This window comes from Neomonachus schauinslandi, chromosome 6 (genome assembly GCF_002201575.2).
Source record: "Neomonachus schauinslandi chromosome 6, ASM220157v2, whole genome shotgun sequence".
Lineage (NCBI taxonomy): Eukaryota > Metazoa > Chordata > Mammalia > Carnivora > Phocidae > Neomonachus > Neomonachus schauinslandi.
The window spans coordinates 5296202-5313560 of NC_058408.1; the positions used below are offsets into that span (position 1 = coordinate 5296202).

Consider the following 17359-nt stretch of genomic DNA (forward strand, 5'->3'; position numbering starts at 1 on the left):
GCTTCCTTGTAAAGAGTGTATGTACTGCCGTTTGCTCCTAGGCCTGTTTTGGGGAGACTCCGACGTGACCCAGGAGTGATGACACCGCACACGAAGGCGCGGGCTGTGCGGGAAGGGGCTTTTCACTCTGTCGGCCTACCCAGGAACTCTCAGAGGTGGCAGAGGGCATTTCTTTCCCCCTCGCCTCCCAGCCACAGGCGTCCTAGCTCCTCGCCTACTTGGGGCCAAGGGGAACGGTGCTGAGCGGGGGTTGAGTTACCCAGGGGCAAGAGAGAAACCAGGCAGAACAGTTTTATCTGTTTATTTAAAAACAGAATATCATTTTATGTACAAATATGCACATATTTACACAAAATGTACATCCTAGGACCCCAGATCGTTGGGCTCCACATTCAAAGTCCTGGGCTGGCTGGGGAGCAGGGGATGACGTCTCTCTCTTGGTCCAGAAATCCAGCAGATTTCAGGCCAAGTAGGGTTTGGGCACAAAATCTAGGTATTCTGGCTGAGTGTGTTCAGGTGGGCCAGGCAACAATGGACCATATCTAAACCCAGCCCAGACCCGCAGAAACTGCCAGAAGAGCCCCAGGTTGGTGACCCCGAGGCCCCTGGGAGAAAGGAGACATTCCTGCCCCCAGCAGCTCCTTCTCCCCCCACCAGAACCACCCCCCCCCGTCCCTTGGGCTGTGATCACTACCCCGTCTCCCCTATACCACAACCAAACAAGGAGCTCTTGTCAACCAGTCCCCACAACACTCTCCCAAGGGACCACAGACAACTGCCGATGCAGCGAGGAGCAGAGAGGTGGCTAGGGGAAGGGCCCAGGACCCCACCCTGTCCTCCTGCAGCCAGGGACCCAGGGGCTCACGCCCCGACTCAGACTCCACAGCGCCAGGCTCCCTCCCGGGAGACTGCCTAAATTCAAGTGCCTTAGAAGGGGCACCTTTCCGAGGCACAGGCACGAACCCCCTGCCGGGGTCTGCGCAAGGCCCAGCTTTGTTGACTTCCGTGGAGGCCGGTCTCACACTAAGCAAGCCAAGTAATAACAAACATCCAGATAAATCAAAAGTTTTGTTTTCTTTTTAAAGATTTGTTTCTCTTATTAAAGTATTCGGAGCAGTATTCCTTAAAGAAACTCCCCCAACAGTTTTATTTATAGAAAATATGCACATGCAGCAGGCCCAGAGGCCACCAGAGGCCACCAGAGAACACCAGGGCGCCAAGGGCTTCTCCAGTAAAAGGGTGCTAGTCTCTGGCCCACCCCTGGGCTGGCTGCTTCAACGTTCGCCCCTCGGCTTCCAAGTGGCGGGAGCCCGGCTCCCCAACTCAGGAGGCCAGAATCCAGTTCCAGCTATGCCAGCACACCTGGGTCTGACCACAGTCTCCGCCCCTCACCTCCAACTCTGCATCATTAATACTGCTCTGGGGTTTGAGGAGATAACCTGTGCTTCCAGGTAGAGGTCACACAGCCACGCCATACACGAGCCAAGCCCATCGCAGTTCGCTTGGACTCTCTCACACACACACACACACACACACTCCGTGAACACACACTAGTGCAAGCGCGCACACACGCACACACGAAGGGGGTGGGGAGGACTCAACCGGCAGAGCCCCCCATTGTCGAACAGAAGGGTTGCAGGAAAAGGTCGAGCAGTCAGTGGGATGGGGAGCATCTTCCTCAAGAAATAAGGTGTGTAGGGAGGCCCCTGTGTGATGAGTAGAAATTCCCCAGGTCAGCAGAAGGAGCCAGGTTCAGGGGAGGGAGGCAGGCCTGGGTCAGACCAGATGCCCCCGCCCATTGATGTAGATGCCATTGCCCGTGGGTTTGGCCCGCAGGGTCCCATTCTCTTGAACAAAATGGTTCATGGCCTGTTTGATGCCTTCATCCCGATCTTCCTCCTCCTCTGCCCGCCCAGAGCCTGGAGACAGCAGTTCCGTCTGCGTTTCAATCTCCCTCACCGTGGTCAGTGTGGAGTAACTGCGGCCCTCCGGCTCTTCACTCTGGACACCAAGGGCAGGGGCGCATCAGGAGCCAAGGCAGGGCAGCCAGACCGGGGCGGGGGGGTCGGTGGGGGAGCAGTGGGGTCAGAGGTCAGGTGCAAGCTCAGGGGCTCAGAGCTGGGGGCCGGTAGCAAGTGTCAGGCATGGGGAGGGACAGCCGGAGAACAAAGGCACAGCAGAGGTGCCAGGGCTGAGACACGGGGACTGGTGCGGGGCCGCTGGCCCACCCACATCCGGGAGCAGGAGTGGTGGGGACGCCGGTGGGGCCGGGGGCCTCACCATCACAGAGCAGCTACTGTTGTCCTTGAGACTATCAGGGTGGCCCTCGGCTCTCAGCCCTACACTCTCCTCCGGCTGTGGGGCCCGGACACGGGGGAGGAGTCAGAACAGGGCTCCGCCTCCTCCCTCACCACCGCTCCCCCCAACCCGACCTGTCCACTCTCCCTGATGCAGACGTCCTCACCGCCCCACCCAGCCCCAGCCTGGAAAAGGTGCTGATGGTGGCCTCCCAGAGCAGCCCCCAGGCCCGTGCTGGAGGGAGCCAGGCAGACGAGCCCACAGACCCAAAGCAGCTGAGCCCCCAACCCCACCCCCAGCCCCAGCTGCGAGTCCGGGGCCAGACCTGGTGGAGGGCCGTGCTTCTGGTCCGCAGAGGGACCCCCGGCCCCGGGGATGCACTCAACCTTGGCACACACCTGGCTCCTGGGGTCCGCGTGATGGGAATGCAGCCTCCGGATGGAGTTCTCCCTGGTCAGGGTCAGCTCCTCCTCACTAGGAAAGACACGCCCCTGTTAGCAGCTGAGGGTCGTAGGGGCCTCCCAAGGTGGGCCTAGCTTTGGCCAAGCCTATGTGACACCGGGCTGGAGGGGCCGGGCGCTGTGCTGTCCCCACAAGTGTGACTGAGAGGCTGCAGGGGGCGGGGTGTGTGTGCGTGCTTGCACACCGTGTTAGAGTGTGCGTATTTGGTGATATCCGGGCATATGGATCCGACCCTCGCTCAGCAGTACGGTTCTCCCCATTCAGCTGCCCAGCCCTTCTCACTTCCCGAAGGACTCTGCCCACCTCCGAAATAAGCTCCCAGTCTCTCCTCTCTCCCGGGTCGCGGCCCCCACCTCCTGCTCACCTCGTCTTTGCTCCCAGCTTAGCTCTACCCGCCTGAGAGCAGCCAGTACTCACTATTTCTGGGTCATCTGCTGAGCCTTGCGCCGGTGGTATCGGGACATGAGCACGACCACCACCACCAGAAGGCAGAACAGGAGCGCGGCGATCACACCCACCACCACCACAGAGGCTGACACCAGGTCCACCTGCTTCCCTGGGGCATCCTGAGGGTCTGCTGGAGACAGGCCTCTGTCTGAGGGGGATGCTCAGATCCCTGACCCACCCCCAGCCCTCACAAACCCTGCCACCTGGTCCTCACCAAACACATCCCAAACCACCCCCCTAGCTTGACCCTCTGCAAAGTTCATGCAGTCCCGCCCCTCTGAATCAGCACTGCCCCAATTCACCCTCTCCGGCTCGCTTGCTAGTGCCCCCCCAGGCCCTTGGCCCAGGCCCCCGCGGCTGCCCCGGTGCTTACCAAGAACATCCACAGTGACCTGAGAGTTCCTGGAGGAGAGCTCATTGCTGACGTGGCAGACGTAGATGCCACTGTGCTCCGTGGTCAGCGGAGGAAAGCCCAGCGTGTCCCCTTCTGCTCGGACCCCACTGGGCAGAGGCCCGTCCAGCCTGGAGGACAGGGAAGCTGGGGCGGGCGGAGGCTGCCACCACCCGACGTGCCTGGGCAGCTCTCCACCTCCCTCCCCCATGACGTCACCCAGAGCCGCTGGCTGTTCCCACGGTGCCCCTCCCTCCCCCAGGCAGGTCCAGGCAGAGGCCCAGCCTGACCCGGGAACCCCCCCACACACACCCGGGGAAGATCCACACATGTGCCATCCCACAGGCTCCCACGGGCATCACGTCATCCAGCCCCGGGTACCGGGCCGACGTGGCACGAGGTCCACACAACGGGACACCCCTTTCCTATCTGGGCTCAGATGTACTTGGAAAATGTGACCGCACGCCCCAACACCCAAGATGTTGCACGGCAGGGTATACGAACAGAGCCCAAGGCCCAGGCCAATGAGCCCAAGGCCCAGGCCAATGCACGGCTCAGCGGCTAACAGAGGAGAACGTGCCTGTCGGGGTCTCCCACACAGGTGCACCTGACCCCTGCCTGGTCCCTAGACGTCTCTGGCCGTGGCGCCAGCAATGCCGGGGGGTCATAGTGTCGCTTTAAGAGCAATAACAGCCAGCTGTATCTTTTCGTGCGGTCCGCTTTAGGCACGTGAGTGCCTAAATACATAAAATGCGATTCTTTAAATACTGTATTTCATAATTTGAAAGTTAGGGGGAAAAACCAAGGACTTATTGGCTTATTCCCTACCAGTGACCATGTATCGCAGACTCCCTGGTGTAAGTCAATAATAATATTTGTGACCATGCATATTCTTGCATAGGTCTGCGCATGTGCCCCAATTTATTTGGGGTTCAGGATATATTGTCCCAGCCCATAAGGAGTACACGGAGGCCCTGTGAGAGCAGGACCCTGGTCCCGAGCTACGCCCTCCCCCGGGGCCAGGCTCTTACCGGGTCCAGTTGTACGAGGGAGGGGGGTGCCCTTCACTCAGGCACTTGAGTGTAGCACCTTCTCTGCCGACCTGCCACAGCTTTTGGTCTTCAAGGCCCCTCACAGAGGCCTCAGCGAGGACTGGAATGGGAGGTGGGAGGAAAAAGAAGGGGAATGACGCTTTTGATCATGCTGTTCCTCGAAGGACCCCTGCCCCTGCCACCACCCCACCCCCACTTCTCTGTTTCTCTGTCCTTCTCCTCTGCAGCTGAACCTAGCCCAGCACATCCTTGCTGGGTCCTTGCCACACGGTTCCCTCCCCTCTCTGAGCTCAGAGTCCACACAGATTTATCTGGGCAACAAGCCTCTAAGTCCCTCGGAAAAGATTCACACTTTTTCTGAATCCCCTGCTGTCGCCAGCGGACTCACGGAACAGGTGTTCAGTAAACTCTCCCTGATTCTCCAAAGGCTTAACGATCCTACTCATTCACACATTTCTTTAACAAACATTTGTTGAGGACCTACTTTGTGCCAAAGGCTGGGTTAGTATGAATAGAAAAGAGTCCTATGCCTGAAGAGGCTCAGAGTTTAATGCCAGGAAAACCTTATCTATTGCTCACTCAGTACCACCTAACGCACTACGCGTTGTGCGAGATGCTTGGTTTTCGTGGCTTCGAATTCCCATCAGAACCCTGTAAAGTTCATCTAATTATACTCCTTCTGCTGCTGGGGACAATGCAGACAAACAAGACTGAATAACAGCCGGTATGGAGCAGGAGGGCCAAGCAGTGGGGCCGGCAGCCCTCGGCAAGCCTGTCTGCCTTCATGGGCACCTGGGTGGCTCAGTCGGTTAAGCGTCTGCCTTCGGCTCAGGTCATAATCCCAGGGTCCTGGGATCAAGCCCTCCATCGGGCTCCCTGCTTGGCGGGGAGTCTGCTTCTCCCTCTGCCTCTCCCCTTGGCTTGTGCTCTCGCTCTCTCTCTCCCCCCGTCAAATAAATAAAATCTTAAAAAAAAAAAAGGCTTGTCTGTCTTCGGGTATTTCCAAAAAAGTGCTTTCAATCCCATGTTTATACCCGATTCTCCCAACAACCCTGTGGAGCGGGGCAATCTCCTTTGTAAACAGGAGGGCACTGAAGGTCAGAAGGTCAGAGGGGTCTGAGTGGTCTGTCAAGGTCATCTGGGATGGGCCCCCGGGTGTCTCCCTTCGCACTAGAGCTCTCTAGGCCACACTAGGGGGCTTTCGGGATCCAGCCTGGCCAGACTGGGGTGGCTTAGGGTCTCTCTACCCAAGATCCAAGTACTCACAGGCCACTTGGAGGATGTGGGTGATCCTCTGGTCCTGGAGCAGGCCAGGGTGGGACACCACGCAGGTGAGGGGCTGCCCATTCATGCTGCGGCTGGGCACCAGGTGGAACTCTGAAGTGACAGCAGCTGAGCGGGAGTGCTTGAAGGAGCGGCTGGACGCTGTGCCCTTGACCTCCGTGTCCCAGGTCACGCTGGGGGCTGGGCTGCCCTCTGCCGTGCAGGAGGCTGCCAGCGTCAGGCCCTGGCCCTCTTCTAGCGCTGGCCCAGGGTTCAGTGAGGGCAGGGGAGGTACTGCAGGTGGTGGGAGGCAGGGGTCACAGTCAGCACACCCATCAGGAGGCCCCGCCCCGTCCCAGCTCAGTCTTGCACACGCAAACATTTTCAGGCTCTTTTTTTTCTCTTATTTCACCAACACAGGCACCAGATGAGTGGTAGAATTTCAGCCAACTTCGTACCTTTCTCTACTGTTTGATTTTTTTTACCATGAGCATGGATCATTTTTTAATAAACGTAATGAAGTAAATACAAAACCAACCAGACAACATCTATATCCTAATAATCATAGCCACCACCTATTAAGCACTTGCAATGAGCCAGGTATTGTGCTAAACACTTTATAAATGTGATTTTATTTAATCCTGTCAACAGACCAGCAAAGTAGGGATCATTACCCCTGAGTCACAAGAGAGGAAACTGAAGCTCGGGGAGGCTAAATGATTTGTCCCAGATCGTCAGCTCTAAAGGGGACGAAGTCTAGATTCACACTCAGGATTTTCACCCCCAAGGCTAGTGTTACTAAATTCCACGTGGATAAAGGGAAACTAAAGGCTTTTATTTTTTATCTTCCTAACATGAACAGCTCAAGCACAGGATGGAAAAGATTTAACTAGACCACAGGTCTAGGGCATCCGTGGACCATAAGAGCCCACAGTGCCAAGTAGTGGTTTAAAAGTGATTGTGATCTCCAATCCAACCACATTCACCGAAGGTCCAGATCAAGAAAGGTATCAGCCACGCTGGTCAGAGCTGGGTCTGCCTGTCCATATCTCAGCCCCACATTTTTAAAACCATGGAGCCCAGGACTGCGAGAGAGGCTGTGAATGAGTGTTTTGGTAGAACTGTTGCAGAAACTAGCAGGTGTAGCTTCCAGAAGAGGAGATGGGGGTGGGGTGGGGAGAGGAACGACAAAGACCCTCAGCCCTTTGAAAGGCTGAGGTGCAGGAGACAGAATGAGCCTGGGTCACATTGCATCGGAGGGCGAAAGTGACCAAGGCGGGGAGTGCAGGTCAACAGAAGGAAGAATATTCTAATACATGGATTCTTCCCCGAGGCTGACAGAGCTGTAGGTAGCAAGCTGTTGAGATCGCTGGCAGAGAATTTCTAGATTGGCTGGGAGGATGGACTGGATGAGGATCCCTCACCCCTGCAGGACCCCCTTCCCTCTTCTTCCTGCTCTCCCTGGGCCCCATGCCTTTCTGCAGACCCCATCTCTGCGTCCCCGGGCTTCTGCCCTCGAAGGCGCGGGCGCGGACCCGGGGCCCTGCACACGCAGCACCCCCCGCCCCCGACGACCCCGGGCAGCCCCACTTACCCAGCACGCGGAGCCGCAGCCGCGCCTGGAAGCTGCCGGCGGGGAAGGTGCTGACGCGGCACTCGTACTCGCCCTCGTCCGCCTGCACCGCGTTGCGCAGGAGCACCGCGCCGTCCAGGGGGCTCCGTGGGGGCGGCGGCTGCTCCACGCGGCCCTCGTAGGCCGCGCTCACGTGCAGCCCGTATTGGAAGTGCAGCAGCGCCAGCTCCCGGGGGCCCTCGCCCGCGTCCACCCGCGCCCACGCCACCTGCCCCACCTGCTCGCCGGGGTCCCCTCGGTAGAAGCAGGGCAGCTTGGCGTCCTGGCCCAGCACCACGGTCACCAGATCCGAGGTCTCCAGCTCGCCTGGCCGGCACCGGCCTGCAGGGGGCGGACAGGAGCGGCCAAGATTAGGGGTGCCGCCGGACCGGGGGCGGGGGCGGGGGGGGGGTGGACACTTATGCGTGATGACAGCGAAGGCCACCAGAACTCCTGGAGCACTTTCTGCTTGCCAAGCGCGTTCCGTCCATTACCTCATTAGATCCACAAAACCTTCCCAAGAGGTGGGCGTCATTATCACCTTTAACAGCTGGGGAAACTGAGACCCAGAGACAGGAAGTGATTTGCCTAAGGCCACCGGGTCGCTGGCGGCAAGAGTCACACCCTCGCCCAGCCCAGGATCGTGTCCTGGGCAATTGTGAGGTGGGAGGCTCTAACTGGAAGAGAGTAACCCAGCCTCTGCCCTCAGGGAGCTCACAGTCCTCTCCGGGAAATGGATTTTATGCGCCCAAAGACCAGGGAAGCCAGGGACAAACTTTCACCAAAGGTCCAACCAACCACGGGGAGTGGGGCGGGGAAGTGGCTGCTTTCAGGAGGTGTGGCCAGGAGCCAAGGCAGGGGTTGAAAACTGTTGGCGTCTAGGATGGGGCATGTAGTGTGGGAAGGGTCCATCCCAAGAGGCCCTTCAGAACATTCTTTTCACGGCTTGAAGATGAGAGACCTGGATTCCCAGAGAGAAGAAGGTATTCTATGTGGGAGGAATGGCACGAACCGAGGCTCGGATACAGGAATGAGCAAGTCATTGAAGACAGAGAGGCCCCAGGTCAGAGGCCCGGAGAGATGAGGTCAGGGCAGACACCCCGCGACAGGGTCAGGACGGGGAGCCAGAAGCCGAGGAGCAGAGACGGGGACCAGCGAGGAAGGGTGCATCGATGAGGAACAGTAAGAAGCACCCCGGGGTAGCTCTCATGTCACCTCATTTTCAAAGAAGGATCCCTTCCTTGCCCTCATGGAACCTGAGATCTGTCCAGGAGGAAGAAGTACATTTGCGGACAAATACAGAAAGGTGTGACAGTCTCGGATTTAGTGCTCAGTGGTGTGTTGCAGGCTAGCTGTGGGATGGGACAGTTACTGGGGCCCTAAGTTCTGTGGGAGGGCCTGAGACAGGAGTTGGGTAGGACCAGGAGGGGGACAGACCCGGAAAGGGGTTCCAGGTGAGGGGCCAAGGTGGGCAAATCCAAGGGGTGAAGAGACTGGTTGGTTTAGGAAGCAGAGAGGGAAGGACACACCTAAGGCAGAGGGTGTGTTTTGAGCAGGAGTGGGACACGAGGTCGGGCCTCCCACACCAGGCAAAGGGAGTCATGGGGGATCACTGCAGTGGGGGGCCAGTGGCGACGTGCCCTCCGACTAGAAAGCAGGGACCCTGAAGACCCGAGACTCACTAGGAACCCTTTGTGCTGTGGCACGGGAGGAGGGGACAGCCCTGGGGGAGACTGACCAGAAGAAGAGATGAAAGACACAAGACAGGGGCGCCTGGGTGGCTCAGTCGTTAAGCGTCTGCCTTCGGCTCAGGTCATGATCCCAGGGTCCTGGGATCGAGCCCCTGCATCGGGCTCCCTGCTCAGCCGAGAGCCTGCTTCTCCCTCTCCCACTGCCCCTGCTTGTGTTCCCGCTCTCTCTCTCTGTGTCAAATAAATAAATAAAATCTTTAAAAAGAAAGAAAGGAAGGAAGAAAGACAAAGGGCAAAGGCAAGTCCTGGGTTTCTAGGATAAGTAACTTAGGAGGGAGGCAGGGCTTGAGGAAGCTCAGGGTCGGGAAGAATAATGTGGAGCTGGGGAATACAGTGTGGGAAGCATAGGGCTGGGGGCAGAGTGAGGGCTCTCCCTGGGATGGCAAGAGCTCCTTGCCTTGGAACGGACATCCAGCAACTCCCAGAAGAGCATAGCCCCTGCCGCTGACCAGCACCGCACACCTTGCTCACACTGCGCCTCCTGGAAGGCCCTCCTCCCTATGTCTGGTAGCTCCTACTCATCGCTGTCTGGGTAACTCCTACTCATCCTTTAGGACTCCGCTTAGACATCACTTCCTCCCGGAGTCCTCCCTTCCCCACCCCCACCCCACCCCCACCTCAGGCAGAGTGAGGTGCCCTCCCCTGTTCTGCCCAAGCGCCCTGCTCTCACCTCGCCATAGTACTTTATCCCCTGGATGGCGTTCACCCTTTTCTTGTCTGCCTCTCTCACCGGACAGAGCTCCCCGAGAGTAGAAACTGGGTCTCACATCACACAGGGAAACCTGGTTTCTGATTTCGTGCTCAGTGGCGTGTGGTCGGCATTCTTGGCACGTAACTGGTGCCCGATTAATTTTATTGACTGAATGAATGAGAGCGAGCGAGAGAGAGAAAGAGGTAGAAGAAGGAAAGGGTAGAAGGAAGGGGAATGAATCTTTGGTTGGGCTGGGCAGACAGGGAGGGGTTGGCATGGCAACCAGGGGCGGAGGCAGGATAGGCTGGCTACCTGGGTTCGCTGCCAAAGGGAGCAGTTCTGGACTCACATAGGGAGAAAGAAGTGGGCGGAGGGGGCAGTTACGGAGGGAGAAGGTGAAGCCCCACTAGAGTGGACCAGAGGGTTCCAGTGAGGCAGAGCCTGGGCCAGGGGAAGGGGGTCCCATGGCCCTGCTAGCAGGGGCGGAGGGAGGGAGGATGCTGTTGGGAGGACCTGAACAGGACGGGACAGACCTGCAGGGCCAGATACCAGGGCCCTGACCTGCCTAAGCTGGTCTTGGTCCCACCCAGCCCAGCCTGGGAGTCCAGCTAACTACCCGCGCCCCTCCCAGACACCCCCTCCCGGCGCTGGAGGGTGCAGGCCTGCCAAGGAGGGGCTGGAGATGGGCTTGAGATAGGGGCTCATCCCCCAGCACATGGTGTCTGTGGTCCCACGGATCCCAAGCCCTGCTCCACCAGGACACTCAAACCTTCCTAAAGACTATTTCTGGGACAATGTCAGATGGCTTATTTTCCTTCCCTATCCCTACACTTGCCAACCATCTGCCCCTCTCCACAACTAGTCACCCACGTTTTCCCCAACATATACCTTCTCCAGGGCACAACAGGCATATATATGCCTGAGTCACAATCCTCCGCGTCCCTCCCTGTGGGTGCAAGATCCCCACTCCCCAGTGATAAGCTCAAGCTTTGTGGGATGAGGTACCCCGGAAAACAGGAGAGTCCCTTCAGGACCTCTCCCACAGCCCCTCACTGTCCTAAATCCACTATTCAGCGGGAGCATCTCAGCTGGGGGCAACACCCTCCTCCAGTTCATGCACACACACGCACACGCACACACATGCATGCGCGCACACGTGCGCTCACACGCCCACAATACACGCACACACGCGTGCACACGCGCGCTCATACATGCACGCGCACACACACGCATGCATGCACAGGCTACAGCGGAAGGAAGAGAGACCTTGGGCTCTAGAATCCCAGTCCTGGGCTAACCAGACCCAGAAGCCCAGACTTCCAGGCCAGGGCAGGCCAGGACCGCCGCCTCCTCCTCTCCCCCACCCAGTGCCCGCCCGGCGTCAGCATGATGATGTCACCAGAGCAAAGGAGACACACCGCCTGCCTGATGAGGTCACCCCGCGGGCATGTGGTTGCCAGGCCGGGCCAAGCCCACGGACCCTTCCGCAGCACATTGTTTGCTGAGGCCGGTGGACTCTGCTGGCCGGGCGCTCCTCCCTCCGACCGTGCCCACCCCTCCTCCCGGGAGCACCGAGATGCTGGTCGGGAGCTGCGGTGATTCAGAGGCTGCCACACAGCAGCAGGCCTAGCCGCAGCCGCCACCAGCCACCAGCCACCACCTTGCGCAAGGGAAGGAACAGGCCCAACTGGCCAGACGGGATCCCTGCCCTCAGCCTCCCCCACCCCTGGCCAGGCCCCCACGGGCCTCTTTGGGGCCCTGCCCTCTGTGTACCCCGCCCGCTCCCAGACAGGCCCTCCACTCCCGGCCTGGGTTGGCTGCCTGCTCCCTACTCCGGGCCTGGGTCCCAGCTTCCCTCTCCGGGTGAGGCCCGGCCCCTGACCTCAGGAGGGGACACTGAGGCTGGCAGCCACAGATCACAGCGTCTTTGGGGAAGGAGGCTTTTCTTTATGAGGGGCCTTTCTCCATCAGTATCCCTGCTGGTGCAGAGAGGGGCACACGCAGGGGTCCTGGAGGAGGGTCTGTGAGGAGGAGGAAGGGAGTCAGTGTGAGCCTCCACGTCTGAACGTGGGACATCTTCGGGAGAGGGCCTGGGGGGGTCTCAGTGCTGGGCTTACAAGTGAGGCCGGCTCCTTACTTCAACGGGGGATGTTTCGCACTTGTATGTGCTCTCGTCTCATCTTTAGGGAAGTGTAGGTGCTTGTCGGCGGCGGGAGAGAGGACCGTGCAGTGGCGCGTGCGTGTGAACGGGTGTGCGGATGCTATTCCGTGTGCGTCTCACAAGTCTGCGTCCCTGGCCCGCGCGACTCTGAACGCAGAGTAAATATTTTGATGTCGGTTTCTCCCGGGGCTGCCGCGTGTCTGTCTGTCTTAGCTGCCCTTGGTGTGTGGCTCTGCACCCTGGCCTCTGTGTCCCAGCTGGAGTGTCGCCAGGCGCCCCTCCCCACCTCACCCCAGACTTGAGGGCAGATTCATCTCAGGTGGAGGTAGGTACCCAGAGATGAGGTCACTGTCCCTCCAGGTGATGGGAAATTGCCATCCGGGGCTCCCCAGCAGAACAAAACAAAAGCTCACCCTACCGTTGCTCCTCAGGTTCCTGCTGGAAGGACTCCCACCCTTCTCACCACTCCCCCCGGGAGCCCCCCCAGCCCCTCTGGCCCCCCAGGAGGCCTCTCCCTGGGAATCTGTCAGGCCTGTGCTGCAGCCAGCACCAGAAAAACCAGCTCTAGCTCCAGGCCTGGGGTGAGGGTTGTCTGGTGCGGGTTTGGTGGGAAGGGGGGGGGATCTTGCCTAGGGCTAAGGGGAGGGGTCCAAACTGTCTGGGGGGGGGGCTCATTCTCCTTTGTTAACTCTTGCCTCCCCTCACCACACAGCAGCGGCCTCTACCAGACAGAGCTAGAATATGGGGGAGAGTCTGGGGTAAGAGAGGAGCTGTGAGGAGCCCCGAAGCCCCCCATTCGGGACAGGTGGCATCAAAAACCTGCGAGCCCGTTTTCTTCCTCCCCCTTTCCCCCTGCAACCTTGGCCTTGGAGTGCTAAGGAACTCTGAAAACCAGGAGATTCTCCCTCTGCCTTCATCCCCATCCCTCACTTAGCCCTCATTGTCCTAAGCCCCCCAGCTTAGTGAGAGCTTCCCAACCCGGGCAAAGTGCCCACCCACAGATTAGTGTCTGGGGAGGGGGGCCATACCAATCCCAAAGGGAGGCGAGAACAATGCAGGAGGACAGGCCTTGAGGCAGCCCGGCTCTGGCCCAGACACAGCTCCCAGCACAGATAAGTCCCCTAAACCCCCCGGAGCCAGAGTCTGAGCCTGGCTGAGTCACCACACCAGCCACACTGTGGGTGGGAGACCCGGCACTCAGCTTCTCCCAAACTCCCGAGATCCTAGCCACCCCCACCCCGAAATCCTGCCAGCCAACCCCCCCAAAGTGGGGGCCAGCTCTGCCCCACCCCAGATCATCGCCTCAGCCCAGCTCTCAGGACACACCAGTCTTAAAGGCAAGCGGGAAGGGGGTGGCCAGCAATCTAGGGGGAAAGCTCCTGAGGCCAGAAGCTCCCAGGCCCAGTGAGACAGATGACCCCACCTCCTTCACAGGCCCCCAGGTCTGAACTTGACCTTCGACCTTTGTGTTATATTCAGTGTTCAGATCCAGCCCTGGCTCTTCTCCTCCCTTCCCTCCTGACTCAGCTCCTCACCCCACTGCCAGCCCTTCTCTCGGCTAGCTTTTGGTCAGTGCTAGGGGAAGTTGTGGGGGCCAGAAAGTCCCGGCCTCCTCTCCTCACGAGGCCTGCTCCCTACGGTGGCTGTCCTCCTCAGCCTGGAGGGCTCCAGGGCCCCGACATGGTGCTCTAGAAGCTGGGACCATGGGCTCTGCGGCAAACCCCCCACTGCTATCTCTGTAGCGGGGGTCCCCTTAGGCCCCTGAAACACTAGGGTGGGGCCAAGGTCACTGGGGCCACAGGGCTTCCCTGGGATTCCCCTAGTCCCTGCTACCTTGGGTGGGGAATACGCCTTCCTTTCTGGCTTCCCTGGGTTGGGGTAGGTCCTGCAGGAGAGGGCCTGCCCGCCTCTGTAAACAGGAGTAGAAAAGGAGGGATGGGGCCCCTCCCTTTCTAGGGAACTAACCTCAGGTAGAAAGCTGATCCTAATCCTTGGAGGGCAGACCACAGAATTCAGGGAAGCCCTCACCCTCTGGTCCTACAGGACCCAGTTGGGCCCAGACAAAGAGCTAGAAACTAGCATCCTACTGGAGGGATGCCTGTAGATTTGGGCCCCTCAGCCCCAGGGCAGGAGATGGGGGAGGGAGAAGGGAGGGGACCTCACCCGGAAACTCATCCCATTAAAGAGAGACAAAGAGCTGTGGTGTCAGGAGCCTCCCAAGCCTGGGCTCCTCTCCCCATTGGGGTGGGGCAGTGCCCTGGGGCTCAGAGCTCTAATGGCCCAGGAGTTGGGGGGCAGGTGCTCTGATTTGCAGCAGGGCAGGGGCAGAAGGCAGCGTCCAGGGTACAGCCACCCTCAGTCCCCGCTGCGTGATGGGTCAGGACGTGTCCCCTGGCGTCACCACAGCTAGCCTGGCCACCTCCTCCAGCACCCTCCGCCCTCCCCTCTCCCCCCCCCCCCCCCCCCGCCAGGGGCTGGACAGTCACAGAGCCATAGGACTGCAGAGCTGGAAGGCCCGTGGAGACTGTCAGGTCCTACCTCCCGGTCTGCTGAAGTCCACCCTCTTAGCTGCCCAAGGTCACCTAGCAAATTCATAGCGGAAATGGGGCCAGAATGCAAGACTCCTCTGACTGCCAGCCCAAGGCTTTTTCAGAGGCAAGAAATAACCCTGCTTCCCGGGGGGTTACACATAGAGGAGCCAGAATGGGGGTGGCAGTGGAGGTGGGCATCAGGCTGGGAAGCTGATGTTGGGAACCAAGCTCCAGGCTTCAGAGCACCCTCCAGCTCTGCGCAGGTCCTAAGCAGCCGCAGCAGAGTGGTGGCTCACTGCTCACTGGCCACCTGGGATAAGCCTGGGGCCAGGGTGCCCCCGAAGCCGTGGCACCTGTCCATCAGGCAGTGGGCAAGGTCAGGGTGATGCCCTGGTTACAAGAGGTCTCCTCTCTCCTTCCCTGGGCCCCTCTTAGCAAGAACAGCTTTGTGTCCTAGAAAAAGAAGGCGGGGACCATGTCTTGTCCCCACTGCGTCCAGCACCTAGTACCCCAGCTGCACCCAGCGTGCACCCAGATGTGAGAGCCTTTAATGGGCGTGGGGCTGGGAGACCAAGACACTCACCCTGGTCATACGTCTAACACTAGTAATCTTTTTTTTTTTTTTTTTTTGAGGGAGAGAGCAAGAGAGTGTGTGAGCAGTGGGTGGGGGAGGGGCAGAGGGAGAGGGAGAGAGAGAATCTTAAGCAGACTCCATGCCCAGCGCCAGCCCAATGCAGAGCCCAACAGGGCCTCAATCCCACGACCCTGAGATCATGACCTGAGCTGAAATCAAGAGTCTGGCGCTCAACCAACTGAGCCGTCCAGGCGTCCCTAACATGGAGTAATCTTAAGACGTCACTTGCCTACCTATTTCTTTCAGTTTTCCCATCTGGAAAATGAGGCAGTTAGAGTGGTGACCTCTCTGACCCCTTCCACGTCCTGAGACCCCATGGCTCTGTCCTTCAGGGCGGGTAGATCCCACAGAAAAGTGGCTGCCAGGTAAGTTCCCTGGCCCCAGGGACCGGACCCCACCCTCTGGGCCTGAGCACGTGAGGAGGGTTGTCTGGAAAATGGGAATTAAGACAGGGGTGAGAGGCAGGGGTTGGAGCTCAGTATCCTGTGATTGGAGACTGGCCAATGACCCTTCCGTTCCTTCCATTGTAAGATCAGCGCAAAAGGGATGCCCACCCACCCACACATCTATGCCTCATTCTCCCCACAGTTTCAGCTGGGGACCGAGTGGGGAGTCACTGCTGGGCGCTGCCAGACAATGAGACTCCCTTGCAACTGCACCTGGGCCGATCTAGGTAGGGCTATGTCTTCCGAGGACCAGGATTCCTGTTACTCTTTACCCTGGAAACAGCCTAGGGAATCCCACTGTGGCCTCACCGTGTGCACACACACACACACACACACACACACACTCTCTCTCCCCCACTCCGAAGATTATAAATTCCTGTAATTTATATGCACTAGGCAAGAGCAACATAGGCAAGAGGAAATAAGGGGACACGGCATAAACAAAAGGAGGCCACACCCTATCTAGAAATTACCCTACCCTAGACCCCCACTCATCTAAGTATCGCGCCCACCTGACCACCCTGGCATTTAACAGTGTGCCCAGGGAAAGAGAAGGGCCAGAGTGAAGGAGCTTCCAGCTCCCCAGTTGTCTCCCAGCAGGGGCTCCAATCTCTAGGACATCCTGGAGAGGAGAGAAGGAAACAGGAATGCCCTGTCCACTCTCTGGGGCAGCAGGCTTCCTACACTCTGATGACTGCTAAAACCAGCTCAGCCCTGAGTCAGCCCAGGGCCAGTCAGCAGTTTTGGAGCCTGGGGGGGCAGGCGAAGGAGCCTCTAGGAAGCCCTGGGGTGAGAGGGTCCCCACTTGTGCCACCCCCCCCCCCCCCCGCCCACCTGCCCGGGGCCAGCACGTCTCATCCCCCGGAGGCAGCTCTGGCTTAGGCAAGGCGATGGCAGAGGCGGTTGGGGACCCCAGACATAGTGACATGGCCCGGGGCAGAAACAGGTCAAGAAGGGGGAAGAGTGACCCCGGCTCTCGTGGGGGCACTCCTGGCGGGGGGAGTGGGAGAGAGAGATCGGTTCCTCAGCCCAGAGTCAAAGGAAAGAGAATATTTGTGTGCGCGCGTCAGTGCGGGTGTGCGTGCGCGTGCGCGCGCTGGCTTGGCCTCAGGCGCAGGGGTCCTGACGGTCCTGGCGAGTCCTACCTGTAAATGATGCCAGCAGCAGCAGTAGCAGCAGGGCCTCGGGCCCCCACATCTCGGCTCCCAGGGACAGGGCCATCGGTCGGAAGGCAGAGCTGCCCAGTGGTTCTGAAGTTCCACCGAGTTCTCCCTGGGAGCCGGCTCTAGAGCTGGAGAGGGCACCGACCCAGGAGGCAGGAGACCACCGAGTCCACCTGCCTGTCCCTCTGGGGGTCTCTGCTGGGGACCCAGCCCCGCTCTGCCCACCCAGCTAGAGCTGCCCCCAAAAAGCAGTGGTCGGGAGCTCCGAGCTCCCCCAGAGCTGCTTCCCACGCCGCGGCCAACGACGACGGCGGCAGAAACCTGGGAACCTGCTCAGCAGGTCAGAACAGGTGCGTCTCCGGGGGTGGGGCCTGGCACGGAGACTCAGCAGCCACCGCCCCCACGGCCTGGGCTAGCTAATGGGCGCCACGGAGGGAGGGAAGGACCTGGCGGGGGG

The 17359-nt window shown here is 59.4% G+C and overlaps 1 protein-coding gene across 4 annotated transcripts; it reads right to left on the reverse strand.

The window, feature by feature from the left end:
- Nucleotides 1-668: 668 nt before the first annotated feature.
- Nucleotides 669-17235, reverse strand: NECTIN4 (nectin cell adhesion molecule 4). Of its 4 annotated transcripts, none has more exons than XM_021682055.1 (9): nt 16885-17235; nt 7508-7867; nt 5917-6207; nt 4630-4750; nt 3581-3729; nt 3178-3334; nt 2697-2772; nt 2281-2355; nt 669-2001 (listed from the first exon to the last, which is right to left on the reverse strand). In XM_021682055.1, the coding sequence occupies exons 1-9, from the start codon at nt 16958-16960 to the stop codon at nt 1777-1779; spliced, it is 1530 nt and encodes a 509-aa protein (XP_021537730.1). In that variant the 5' UTR covers nt 16961-17235; the 3' UTR covers nt 669-1776. The 4 variants fall into 4 exon arrangements, with proteins under 4 accessions (XP_021537730.1, XP_021537729.1, XP_021537732.1 ...); XM_021682054.1 differs by having other exon boundaries at nt 3178-3337; XM_021682057.1 differs by lacking the exon at nt 2281-2355.
- Nucleotides 17236-17359: the final 124 nt, after the last annotated feature.

Bases quoted from the DNA above. Each gene is read 5' to 3' on its own strand.
- NECTIN4 (XM_021682054.1), bottom strand. From the start codon at position 16,960: ATGGCCCTGTCCCTGGGAGCCGAGATGTGGGGGCCCGAGGCCCTGCTG. The intron at 4,751-5,916 runs GTGAGTACTTGG...CTCCCATTCCAG, and splicing joins CCACATCCTCCAAGTGGCCT to TCCTCGCTGAGGCCTCTGTG. The intron at 2,002-2,280 runs GTGAGGCCCCCG...CTTGGTGTCCAG, and splicing joins ACAGTAGCTGCTCTGTGATG to AGTGAAGAGCCGGAGGGCCG.